We start from the raw sequence: 14580 nt of genomic DNA on the forward strand, positions 1-14580 counted from the left end.
TATTATTGAAGAAAGTAAACTGGCAATAAATAATATAAAGAAACAGTAAAGACTTCTACATATACCTAAACACTATCGCTAAACTGAGTTTGGGGCTCTTGAAGGATGCAACTTTGAATTGACAAAAGCTAAAAATCACACAACACCAGGTTCTCGTCCAACAGGTGTATTTGGAAGCACAAGCTTTCAGAGCACTGCTCCTTCATCAAGTAGCTCGTGACCTGACAAAGGAACAGCGCTCCAAAAGCTTGTACTTCCAAATAAACCTGTTGGACTATAATTTGGTGTTATGTGATTTTTAACTTTGTCCACCCAGTCACCTTCACATGATGAAACTGACAATAGGAAACAAAAAATGGCAGATTATTTAAACCAAGATTTTGCACTCTTCACAGTGGCGAACATTATAAACATTCCAATGACATCAAAGAAGGAAGGTGCTAATGGGAACCCTTGCAATAGTTCCTACGGCAGAAGGACAAAATTCTTGACAAACTGGATTTGATTCTGGGTAACAAACCAAGCCAGGTGTTAGAATTGGAGGGAGGTGAGCACTTTGGGGACAGTGACCACAATTCGGTGACTTTTACTCTAGTGATGGAGAGGGATAAGTGTGCACTACAGGGCAAGAGTTATAGATGGGGGCAGGGAAATTATGATGCGGTGAGGCACGACTTATGATGCGTGGCTTGGAAAAGTAGGCTTCAAGGCAAGGGCGCAATTGATATGTGGAGCTTGTTCAAGGAGCAACTATTGAGTGTCCTTAATAAGTATGTACCTGTCAGGCAGGGAAGAAAGGGTAGTGTGAGGGAGCCGTGGTTTAATAAGGAATTGGAATCCCTTGTTAAATGGAAGAGGGCGGCCTATGGAAAGATGAGGCGTGAAGGTTCAATTGGGGCGACTGAGAGTTAAGGTAGCCAGGAAGGATCTGAAGAGAGAGCTAAGAGCAGCAAGGAGGGGACATGAATGGGCCTGATGGCATTTATCCTAGGATTCTCTGGGAAGCAAGGGAGGAGATTGCAGAGCCATTGGCCTTGATGTTTATGCCCTCGTTGTCTACAGGAGTAGTGCCAGAAGACTGGATGATAGGAAATGTGGTTCCCTTGTTCAAGAAGGGGAGTAGGGATAACTCTAGTAACTATAGGCCGGTGAGTCTCACTTCTGTTGTGGGCAAAGTCTTAGAGAGAATTGTAAGGGATAGGATTTATCAACACCTGGATAGGAATAACGTGATCAAGGATAGTCAGCATGGTTTTGTGAAGGGCAGGTCGTGCCTCACAAACCTTATTGAATTCTTTGAGAAGGTGACTAAGGAGGTGGACGAGGGTAAAGCGGTAGATGTGGTGTGTATGGATTTTAGTAAGGCGTTTGATAAGGTTCCCCATGGTAGGCTACTGCAAAAAATACGGAGGTATGGCATTGAGGGTGAGTTGGAGGCTTGGATTAGGAATTGGTTGGCTGGAAGAAGACAGAGGGTAGTAGTTGATGGTAAAGGTTCATCTTGGAGTGCAGTCACTAGCGGGTGTTCCACAAGGATCTGTTTTGGGACCATTGCTGTTTGTCATTTTTATAAATGACCTGGAGGAGGGGTTAGAAGGTTGGGTGAGCAAGTTTGCGAATGATACGAAATTCGGTGGAGTTGTTGACAGTGAGGAAGGATGTGGCAGGTTACAGCGGGATATAGATAAGCTGCAGAGCTGGGCAGAAAGGTGGCAAATGGAGTTCAATATAGGTAAGTGTGAGGTGACTCACTTTGGTATGAGTAGCAAAAAGATGGGGTACTGGGCTAATGATCAGATACTTGGTAGTGTGGATGAGCAGAGGGATCTTGGTGTCCATGTACACAGATCCCTGAAAGTTGCCACCCAGGTAAATAGTGCTGTGAAGGCGGCATATGGCGTACTGGCTTTTATTGGTAGAGGAATTGAGTTCCGGAGTCCTGAGGTCATGTTGCAGTTGTATAAGACTCTGGTGCGGCCGCATCTGGAGTATTGTGTGCAGTTTTGATTGCCATACGATAGGAAGGATGTGGAGGCACTGGAACGGGTGCAGAGGAGATTTACCAGGATGTTGCCTGGTATAGTAGGAAGATCGTATGAGGAAAGGTGAGGCACTTGGGGCTGTTTTCATTGGAGTAAAGGAGGTTTAGGGATGACTTGATAGAGCTGTACAAGATGATCAGGGGTTTAGATAGGGTTGACCATGAGAACCTTTTTCCACGTATGGAGTCAGCTATTATGAGGGGGCATAGCTTTAAATTAAGGGGTGGTAGATATAGGACAGATGTTAGGGGTAGATTCTTTACTCAGCGAGTCGTGAGTTCATGGAATGCCCTGCCAGTAGCAGTGGTGGACTCTCCCTCATTATGGGCATTTAAACGGGCATTGGATAGGCATATGGAGGACAGTGGGCTAGTGTAGATTAGGTGGGCTTGGATCGGCGCAACATCGAGAGCCAAAGGGCCTGTACTGCTTTGTATTCTTCTATGTTCTATGTACTAATGGGAGCAAAGGCAGATATTCCAACAGGACCTGATGGCCTGGATCCAAGGGTTTGAAATGAATTGTCTGAAAAGATGATGGCAGTATTAATCAAAACATTCCAGAGCTCTCAGGATTTCAGGAGAAATCCAATGATTTGGAAAACTGCTGGTGCAACACTTATTCAAGAAGGGAAGAAGACATGCAGCCGGAAACAATAGGTCAGTTACCCTCACATCCATTGTTGGAAAAACTGCTAGAGTCCATTATTAAGGAAGGCTATTTAGAAAAGTTTAACACAAATGAAGCAGTCAAGATGGTTTTGCAAAAGGGAAATTCCTTTTGACAAATTTGCCAGATTTCAGGATATGGCAAGCCGAATTGATAAATGGGAACAGATAGGTAATAATCCAGAGGTTTTCTGTTCAAATAACGCATGCATTCATATAACGGCCCATATTGGTGTATCGTTATTTTCTTTATCTATTTATGGAATATGAAAACAGCTTGCAATTTGTTGTCCTCTCGTATACACCTGAAAATATCATGAGGAGTTTCCTTCTTGAACTGCTATGATCCATGTTATTTGGCTACACCCACTTAATATTTGTACTGCAGCAATTCCAACACTTTGACACAGCAACAATGAAAAAGGGGCAATAACATTCCAGGTCAAGATGGCTTTTTGTTCCAAAAGTATTCTGCAGGTGCTGATGTTGACAAGAACCTGCTACACTCCAAGATGATTGAAGTCACAGGTTTTGAAGATGGTCTCAAAGAATTTGTGGCAAGTTGCTGGAATTTATCAAGTGAATTATATGCACATTGCTGTCATAAATTACTCTAAGAGGAAGTGAATACTTAAAGTGGTGATTGGGTTTTAATCAAGAGGGCCATTTATCCACAATGGCATATAGCTTCTTGAGTGTTCTTGGAGGTCCCTCACCCAGACAAGTGGTCACTATTCCAATATACTCCTGAGTTATGCCTTGGACAGATTATGTGAGTCACAAGACAAGCTGAACACCACAAAATGCTCAGCTTTTCAGCTGGACTTGTAACTGCAGTATTTAAATAGCAGTGCTGATCAATCATGACCAAAACTTAGTAATAGTGGGAATTCAAAAAGAAAATAATATATCCAGTGTCTGTCATGACCACCAGACATGAAACAGTGTCTTACAATGAAATATACTTTTCGATGTGTTGCAATGTTGGAAAATTAGGAACAATAGCACATAGCAAGCTTCCTCAATGTGATAATGGCCAGATAATCTAAAGTGTTTTGGTTGTGGGGTAAATATTCACTAGGACAGCCTGGATAACATCCCTGTTCTTCTTTGAAATGGTACCATGGCATCTTTTGCATCTGCCTGAATAGGCAAGTGGAGCATTGCTTTAATGTCTCATCAAAAGAGCATCTCAACAAATCAACACTCCTGTATTGGACTAGAATACCTGCCTTTATTTTTGTACTCCAATTCTGAAGTGGAATTTGAAAATAAAACTTTGTGGCTCAGAAACTAATGGGCTATCGGAGCCACAACTGACATTCAAAAATGGGAATGCCACTTACATGGCACAAATATCATCAATCACTTATCAGGCCAAGTTTGAAAGTTGTCCAAGACATGCTACCTGTGAGCACAGACTGCTTCAATACCACAGGAGTTGTGAATTGTATGAAACCTATACAATAATCAATGCACATCACACTTCTGACCTTAAGGTAGATGGGTCAGTGATGGAAATGTTGGAAGATACCTGAGCTGAGAACATGACCTTAAAGAACTCCAAATTGATGTCCTAGAGTCGAAATGACTGGCCTTCAACAACTATAACTATTGTCCTTAGTGTTAGATGAACTCCAAACAACAGAGTTCTCTAATCAACAGTGACCCCCAAAAATCCCATCCCAACAGGAGTATTGTTCAATTCCCTCAATGCCACAATTGGTCAAATGCCTTGATGACAAGGACAATAACTCTTACCTCAATGAGAATTCAGCTCTTTTGTCGACACTGGACCATGGCTCTAAGAAATGCTAGATAGCAGGAGTAGTGCAGATTTTGTGCGTTTTTGGTGTAATTTTGATGGGTTGAAGGCCCCCTTTTGTACTGTACAATTCTGATTCTTATGATACAAGGTCTAAAGCTCAATGATGCTGATGTTGTTTTGCAACTTAATTAGCACATGGTTCAGCGAAGACTATGTTACCAAGGTTTTACAAATTTATGTCCAGTGCGTCATAAATATACGCGGTATTGATTAAAACCATCCATCAAAACTCACTGTTCCCTGCGAAGTCACGAGTGACAAAATTAGACACTGATCATTTAAAGGCTTAATCTCACAACTAAACATGAAATGAGTAATTTTCCAGTTCAATGAGCAGATGCATATATAAACTACATTCACAGTGCAGACATGTCTTTCAATGGTAAATGGAGGGCGTGCATCCTAAGGAGTATAAATGTTAATTTTAATAAAGTCAATGATATTACCTCAGAAAAACCAAATAATCACAGATAATCAAAATCAATACAAAATGTTCCAGACGATATTGACATATACATAAATTTTATATGTAATGTATACCACAAGTATATATACTTTGAAAACATAATTCTATAATTTGTTTAATAAATCAACTTTTTTGGGAAAGTAATGACTGAAATATAGTCAAAGTCATCTGCAATTTTAAATCCTGCTCTGATAGCTTTCTACTTTTGATACCTAAAAGTGGTGAGGCCACTTTTAGAATACTGTACACAATTTTAGTCTTCCTTCTACAGAAAATAACTGAGCGTGCAGTCCAACTCATCTGTACCGACCAGATATTCCAATCTGACTTAGTCCCATTTGCCAGTGTTTGATCCATACCCATAAGTCCATAAGACATAGGAGTGGAAGTAAAGCCATTCTGCCCATTGGGTCCACTCCACCATTTAAGCCCTTCCTATTTGAAAAACCATCTGGATGGGTATGTAATGTTGTAATTGTACCCACCTCCAAAGCTTCCTCTCGCCGCTCGTTCCACACACATACCATCAGTTTGAAAATGTTGCCCATTCTCCAATTTTGGACTCCCCTACACAGGGGAAAGGACCTTATCTATTTACTCTATCCATCAAACCTCTGATAAGGTCACCCCTCAGTCTCCGACGCTCCAGGGAAAAAAGCCTCAACCGACTCAGCATCTCCCTCGAACTCAAAACTTCAGTTCCAGCAACATCCTCGAAATCTTTTCTGCACCTTTTCAAGTTTCACAACATCTTTTCTATAGAAGGGCAACCAGAATTGTGTGCAATATTCTAAAAGTGGCCTCACCATGTTTAGATATTGAAGTAGAAAGCTATCAGAGCCAAATTTGAAGTGTCACTTTTACAGAGCTGTGCTGCTATATGGCGATCATCTCAGGAAAACCAGAATTCTTTTTAAAATTGAGCATGCCACAAAAAGTTAGATTATCTAATATAAGCATGGTTGCACTTAATTGTTTTATTTCAATCTAGTTCAGCCTCAAATTAAAATTAATATCTACAGAATGAAAATAAAACAAAAGCCACCTTTTACAATGCCTCCGATAATATTGGCATTTGGAGTCAACTGGGTGTCATCCTGCTTTATACCATGTTCTTAGCACACATAAATTCATTACCAAAAAATGGCATGAAGGTAATAATTATTATGAGAACACGATAGATAATTAATAATTTCCAGTAATTAATTCACAAAATTAGACAAGAGTTATTTAATATTCTCAGTTTCAAACTTGCAATTTGCAGAAGGTATGTGAAATAATCTTAAGTGCAGTGCAATGCAAGAACTTAAAACTTCATGGCACCGAGTAACCAAGCAACACATTCAGAAGAGATAATGAGAGTTCAGAGACAATATGTTCTATTAGTGTAAAGGGCAAGGTTGGCAGGTGTAGGGAATGCTGGATAACGAGAGTAATTTAGGCTCTGGTCAAGAAAAAGTATGTCAAGTATAGACAGATGGAATCAGGCCAATTCCTAGACAAGCATAAGGGCAGCAGGAGTGTACTTAAGAGGGAAATCATGGAGGCACAATGGGAATATGAGATAGCTTTGACAAACAGGGTTAGGGAGAATCCAAAACGATTCTACAAATAAGTTAAAGGCAAAAGATTAACTAGGGAAAGAATAGGGCCAGTTAAAGATCAACAAGACCATTTATGTGTGAAACCACAAACACACACAGCACACGCACACACTCGGACACATACACACTCAGACACTAAACGAGTATTTTGCATCAATACTTACTGTGGTGAAGGACATTGAAGCTAGGCAATTTGGAGAAATGAATAGTTATGTCTTGAAAATTGTCCACATTACAGAAGAGGTGGTGCTGGACATCTTAAAATGCATAAAGATAGATAAAATCTCCGAACCAGATCAGGTTTATCCAAGAACTTTGTGGGAAAATAGTAAACTGATTGCTAGGCCCCTTGCTGAGTTATTTATGTCATCGATTACTACAGGTGAGTTGCCGGAAGACTGGAGATTGGCGAATGTCATGTTTTTATTTAAGAAAGGTGGTAAAGAAAAGCCAGAGAACTATTGACCAGTGAGCCTAATGTCAATGGTGGGTAAGTTGTCAGAGGGGATTCTGAGGGACAGGATTTATGTGAATTTAGAAAGGCAAGAACTGATTTGGGATCGTGCATAGGAAATTGTGCCTCACTAACTTGATTGAGACTGCTTAGCAAGGTTAGATCACATTGAATCCAGGGTGATCTAGCCAAATGGATTCAAAATTGGCTTGAAGATAGGAGACAGAGGGTGGTGGTGGAGGATTGTTTTTTAGACTGGAAACCTGTGACCAGTGCTGTGCTGCTAGGATCAATGCTGTGTTCAATATTCTGGCATTTATATGAATGTGAACATGAATGTGAACATGAATGTGAACATACGAGGAATGTTTAGTAAGTTTGCAAATGACACCAAAACTGGTGGTGTAGCAGACAGTACAACAGATCTTGGACAATGGGCTGAGGAGTGGCAGCAACAGTTTAGATAAATGTGCGGTGCTGCACTTTGGTAACGCTAATCAGAGCAGGACTTATTCAGTTAATAGTAGGTCCCAGGGGAGTTCTGCTGAACAAAGAGACCTTGGGTTCTTAGTTACAGGGAGAGACTGAATAGACTGTAGCTTATCTTTCCCCCGGAGTGTTGGAGACTGAGGGGTGATCTTTTTGATGTTTATAAAACCATGAGGGGCATGGATAAGGTCTTCTTCCCAGGGTAGGGGATTCCAAAACTAGACAGCATAGGTTTAAGATGAGAGACAAAAGATTTAAAAGGCACCTGACGGACAATATTTTCATGCAGAGGGTGGTGCATATATGGAATGAGCTGCTAGAGGAAGTGGTGGAGGCAGGTACAATTACAGCATTTAAAAAGCATCTGGATGGGTAGATGAAGAAAAAAGATATTTTGTGGCAATTGGGACCAGATCAGTTAAAGATACCTGTTTGGTATGTACCTGTTGGACCGAAGGGTCTATTTCCATGCTGCATAATTCTATGACTCTACATAGGAAGTACCTTGAATAGTTCAAGAGAATTGTTCCAAGTCACATCAATGTTGACAGTAAGCAACAGAATGACTGTAACAAGCTAACATTGAATCACAGCAGTGACAGATATCTAGCAGGAGACTTCACTGGTGGGGAAATTTACAAGTTTTTCACAGGAACACATTTAACTTTGATCAGAAAAATGTGAAATTTGCTTGGACTTTTCAGTAATAATAACACATTATATTAACACATTATATATAACACAGTAATATCTGAACACATCACAGAGTAATCATCATCAGTGCTCCACCAGAAGGCAGATCCTTTTCGCTAATAACAGCCTTTCCTGGTCACTCATATGGAAACCGTACTGAAAGCTGCAAATGAACCATCTTTGATAACAAAGATAGCTTTATTTTGTTTCAAGGCTACATTATATCTGGTCTGGAAGTGCTCGATTCCATCAGCAGGTGCAAAAGTTGGAGAAGTTCAAGTGAACATCACAAACACAGCATCTAAGTACAAAATATTTCTCCAGTTTCACACATCTTAAAACATTTAAAATATTTAATCATGCACACTAAGTGCAGTCTGTAAGCAGAGTGAGCAGATACAAGTTTGGTGAATGACAGTTCGACAAAGACAGCAAAAGTGTACTTTTTCTTTCCCAATTTCTCTCACACATTATTTAGTTCTTAGCTCAATGCAAGAGAAGAAAGGTTTAGAGAGTGACTAGTTGGCTATTTTACTTGGAATAAATCGCTTTTAAAGTCAAGGCATGCAAGGAAACTTGGCCAAATGTTATGTGCAATCTGTGTCATGTCAAGAAATCAAAGGCCCACCACGTGTACCAAGGGAAATACATTTGTAGCAAGTGTGAGCAGCTACAGAAGTTTGAGCTTAGGTTTTTGAAACTCAGCCACTGACTAGAAACATGGTGATAGAATTATTTGAATAGCACATTTAGAATGATGGTCTCGCTAAAGGGTAGGGAAACACAGGCAGATAGGGAATGGGTGACCTTCAGACAATCCAAGAGAACAAGGTGTTCGCTGAGACAATCAGGCTCACTGGTTGACTATCCACTTGTGTGCTCGTGACAGCAATGGTTCCACAATGAAGCACAGTCAAAGCCAAAACTCTGATATCAGGAGTGGCTCAACTCCAGAGGATCAGAAGACCAAAATGACAGGTGATTCATTCATTATAGGAACAAAGGTGTTGATGTGGTTATAAACATGATTCCAAAATGGCTCATTGCCTCCCTCATGGCAAGGTCAAAAACGTAATGATACAGGGACAGGACATTCATCATATGGAGGCCACTCAGTCTATAGCAGGTACAACATGACAAGTTGAGAGGATGATGAGGCTCTGAAAACAAACTTTAGGGAGTTAGGAATATTAAAAATGATCAACAGCAAACTCAGTAATTCAGAATTATACTTCATGTAGAATTGAACAAAGGAGAATTGAGGAATTGAACAAGTGGCTGGAGAAAGGAGGACATCAGATTTTTGAGATATTAGGACCTATTCTGGGGCAGACGTAACTTGGACAAGATGGATGGACTACATTTTTGCAGGACTGACACTAGAAACAAAGAACAATACAGCACAGCAACAGGCCCTTTGGCCCTCCAAGCTTGTGCCGCCACATTTTGCCCTTCCATACCAAAACTGGCTTCACTTCCAGGATCCATATCTCTCTTTTCCCTTCCTGTTCATGTATTTATGCAGGTGCTTCCTGAATGCTGCTATTGCATCTGCTTTCACCATTTCCTCTGGCAAAGCGTTCCAGGCACACTCACTCTGTTGAAAACTTGCCTCGCACATCTCAATTAAACATCCCCCCCTCACACCACAAACCTGAGTCCCTTAGTAACTGGCTCCTCCATCCTGGGGAAAAAGCCTCACATATTCCACTCTATCCATGCCATTCACAATTGCTAAAATCCCCCCATACCACATAACACCCCAGTAAACTTTTTCTGTACCCTTGCCAAAGCATCAAAGTCCTGCTTGCAGTGTTGTGACCAGAACTGTAGGCAATATATCAAGTGTGGTCCAACTAAAGTTCTGTAAAACTGCAGCATATTCTGTCTGTCCTTACACTCAAATGCCCCTTCCAATGAAGGCAAATATGCCATAAACCTTTTTTTAACTACCTTATCTACTTGTGCTGCCACTTTCAGTGATTTTGGAAAAGCACACCCAGACCCATCTGCATATCAATATTCCTAACAGTTCTGCCATTTACTGTATAATTTCCACTGGTACATGACCTTCTAAAATGCATCACCTCTCAATATCCGGATTAAACTCCATCTGCCATCTTTGTGGCCATGTCTCCAACTTATCTATATTCTGCTGTATCCTTCAACAATCCTCCTCACTATCTGCAACTCATCAATCTTGGTATATAAGTGACACGGGATCTTAGATCAAAGGATCAGGATGTAGAATCAGTTTGGGTGGAGCCAAGAGACTGCAAACATTGGAGAAAATGATTTATACACAATCAAACAATAGTGGTAGTGTTAGGCCTGGTATAATCAGGAAATTAGAGATGCATAGAACATGGATAATAGAGTAATAAAAGTTAGTTACATACAGAGTGGGTTAACAATGTCAGTAGAAATATGATGAAAGGCAATTTCCTAGAACATTAAGGAAACGAGTTCCTTGAGTGAGTATCACAATGAAGAACCAACTAAGGATTGGATTATCATAGATTTAGTAAGTAAGTAAGTCGAAAAGACTACATAATAACTTCTAATTCTGAAGCTCAGATCTTAAACCTTAAGAAGGGAAACTATGGAGGTACAACAGCCAGGTTGGTCATGGTGTCCGAGAAAAGTACACTGGACGACTGATGATGAACAACAATAGCTACTATTAAATTGCCAACAAAATATAGACACAAATATGAATCGACCATGGCTAACGAAAGTTAAAAATAATATTAGGTTAAAGGGAGTGACATCAAAAAGTGAGGATTGGAAGCAAATCAAAATCTAGCAAAGCAAAACCAAGAAACTGGAAAAGAAACAATAAGAATGCAAGTTAGAGAGAAATGTAAAGCAGACTGTAAAATATTACTTTCAGCACGTGAAAAAGACAAGATCAGATAGGACAAATGAAGGCCTATTACAGGTACAGACCAGAAAATATACAATGGAAGACAGGAAAATGGCACAGAAGTAACAAAACTACATTGGAGTGGAAGAAGATTTAGAGAATCTCCCATACTTACTCGGCAACCAAGGAACTTGTGAAAATTATCCTCTAAAATAAATTTATATTAGTTTTAGATGAGTGCTTAAAAGGCTAACCAACTCAGGACCATTTCAGTTACATGGCAGCATATTGAAAGAGGACAACATGGAGACACGCTGGTGATTTTCTTTTAAAAACTGTATCATTCCAACAGAATGGATAAAAACCACTATAACATTTAACAAAGGAAGAAGGGAAATGGAGAATTACAAACCTGTTAGCTTAATGTATGTAGTTGGGAAAAGTTGGGTTTTTTAAAAACTTATTCAGAAGATGTGAGCATTTCTAGAGGGGCCAACATTTGCCTATCACTTAAGAAGATGGAAGTAAGCTCCCCTTTTAAAGTGTTGCAGTTCATCAGGTGCACGTGTACCCACAACACTCCGAGCAACAGAATTACAGTACTGTGATACAGTGACACTAAGGAATGGCAAAATATTTCCAAGTCAGGATGGTGAGTGGTTTGGAGGGTAACTAGAAAAGTGGTTTTCCAACATATCTGCTGCCCTTGTCCATTTAAATGGTAGTGGCTGCAGGTTTGGAAGATGTGTGATGTAGGAAGCCTTGGTGAATGCCTGCAGTGCATCTTGCAGGTGGTACACAGTCCTTCTACTGAGCGTCAATCATGAAGTGAGTGCTTCATTGGCCTGGATGGCGTCAAGCTTCTTGAGTGCTGTTGAAGCTGCACTCATCCATACAAATGGGGAGTATTCCACTGCATTTCTGACTTGTACTTTGCCCTCTGTAGAATTCCTAGCCTCTGACCTGCTCTTGCAGCATTGTACTTACAAGGATATTGCCCTGTTCAGTTTCAGGTCAACAGCAACCTCCAGATGTTTACAGTGGGGGCTGCAATGATGGTTTTGAATACCAAGATAGTTAGAATCTCTCCTGTTACAGATATTCATTGCCTAACACTTGTATAATGCAAATGTTATTTTCCAATGGTCAGCCCAAGTCTGAATATCATCTTGTGCCATTCAATCTTGCTGTATTTAGGCAAGGACTGCTTCAGCGCTTGAGTCATGGCAAGTGTACCGAACTCTCTGCAGTCATTACTGAACATCCCAACTTAACACCTTGTGATCAAGATTGTAAAGGATGTTGTGATTAGAAAGTCATGATTTGGAGATGCCGGTGTTGGACTGGGGTGTACAAAGTTAAAACATCACACAACACCAGGTTATAGTCCAACAGGTTTAATTGGAAGCATACTGGCTTTCGGAGCGATGCTCCTCACCTGATGAAGGACCGTCACTCCAAAAGCTAGTGTGCTTCCAATGAAACCTGTTGGACTATAACCTGGTGTTGTGTGATTTTTAACTGTGTGATTATAAAGCTTTTTCATCAAAGATGTGATAATTGGACACTTAGAAAAAAATAATAAAATTAGTCAGAGTTAACATGATTTATGAAAGAAATCATCTTTGATAAACCTGTTAAAATTACTTGAGAAAGTTCAAGGCAGAAATTAATTGATTTTTGCAGACTAATGACATCAAGGTCTGTGTAAATAATGTAGAAAAGTAAGACTAGGGTAGGCAATCAGCCATGATGTAACTGAAAGGCAGACCAGACCAGATGGCCTGAATGACCTACTCCTGTTCCTAGATACAATTTACACACTACAAACAAGCCAGACTCTTAGAAGGGCAAATTCTAATTACCAAAAAACATGCAATGTAACATCAAACACGGAAGTCAAGAGAGACAATCTGTCAAACATAAACAATGAAACAATGTAGGTCACAGCATGGACTTTGTTTTATACACAACACAGCAAATTTCAAGTGCTTGCCAAAGTTCAAATTTCTAAAAATATTCCAGATGATTATTTGATATCCCTTTTTACTTATTAGTCTAAATAGAATTTGGTAAAATCACACAAGTGTCTTACCATAAGAAAGCTGACTAAATGAGTGAATGAGTGAAAACGTATTAAGTTTTTTCAAAGATGAGAGTTATTAAAACTAAAAGATACTGAAATCAGTAGTTTAAAATAAAATCCTCAAAACAGAATTGTTGTAACAGGTTTTAGTCTCATCAATCATTCAAATCATCGGTTGAAAATATTGAGACGGTGCCACTGTAAACAAATGATAGTTTTGCATTTTGGGTTCATTTTCATCTGTAAAATAGATATAGAACAAAGTTATTCAACAACATCTATTAGCTTGAATTGACGTACAGCACCTTGCCTTTTAATGAAAATATCTTATGCAGTACTATTACTTTTCCTCATCAAAAACTCTGACTACTCACTTGAAAGCGTGTGTTTGGGTAAATTGAGATTAAAAATTACTGTTATAAGAATAAACAAAACTAAGCAGTATTACTCACCGAAACTTTGCTTCCAGTTATCTGAATGCAGTGGTTAGTGTAGTGTAAATTAGTAGTAGTTGGAGAGACAAAACAAAAAATCAAAACAGCATTATTAGTGAGCTCAGCTTTACATTGATTAATCATAATGTAGTTTAGTTACAGTATTAGTAATACATTTACAGCTTTGAGCAGTGTAGATTACCATACAAAACCAATTATTTTTACAAAAGATCTGATGAAGTATTTCAGCAGGTTTCACAGTAAGATGTTACCAATTTTCAAAAATACACTGGTCAATTGATAATTGTTTAAAGTTACCTACTCCAAAATACAACCATGAATTTCATTGAGTCAAAATATCAAAAACGTGTTTTGAATGTTGTATAACTTTCATATGCCAGGTCAATCATCTTGCTTCTATCACTTAAATGGAATTCTGGATGCAAACATATCATTTTCCATGAGAGTTGACAGAACCTTCATATTGAATCATATAAAGTATTACATACTTATTTCACAACTTACACATCTTGCTTCATTTTGTGTCTACTAGCTCCAAAGTTAAGTACTGCTCCTCAAACCTAGCACACACCATTTGTACCACCATAAAAGATCGATGTGTCAAATGACAATAAACATGAAGCATTTCCCAAACTGTAATTACCTCCAATTTCTCTGTCCTGATACTTCAAAATTGTATTAATTTTTGCTTTTCTGTTGCTAATTATGCATGTAACTTCTTGTATGATTGCTGTTCAACTATAGCCACTGGCACTGTAATATTTTATTTTGCAATTGCATTAATGCAGATTTATTCTACAAGGTCAAATTTGTTTGTTTATCTTTGCTGCTTTTCATTCTCAGTCTAGCTCTGCTGAGAGATGCTGGCTGTAACTAACTTTTTATTGGTTTCGAAGATACTTTATGAAAATTTTAAGTGTGATAGCAAG

The 14580-nt window shown here is 39.3% G+C and overlaps 1 protein-coding gene across 4 annotated transcripts in view; it reads right to left on the reverse strand.

The window, feature by feature from the left end:
* diaph2 (diaphanous-related formin 2) overlaps window positions 1-14580 on the reverse strand; it is a 734120-nt gene that overhangs the window by 592677 nt on the left and 126863 nt on the right. For 3 of the 4 annotated variants that reach the window (XM_043704499.1, XM_043704500.1, XM_043704497.1), the window contains one exon: window positions 13649-13669. The exons of the other annotated variant lie outside the window; for it this stretch is intronic. In XM_043704499.1, coding sequence (XP_043560434.1) covers window positions 13649-13669 — 21 coding nt within the window. The remainder of the gene's footprint in view (window positions 1-13648; window positions 13670-14580) is intronic. 4 annotated transcript variants of the gene reach the window in all.

This window comes from Chiloscyllium plagiosum, chromosome 15 (genome assembly GCF_004010195.1).
Source record: "Chiloscyllium plagiosum isolate BGI_BamShark_2017 chromosome 15, ASM401019v2, whole genome shotgun sequence".
Taxonomy (NCBI): Eukaryota; Metazoa; Chordata; class Chondrichthyes; order Orectolobiformes; family Hemiscylliidae; genus Chiloscyllium; species Chiloscyllium plagiosum.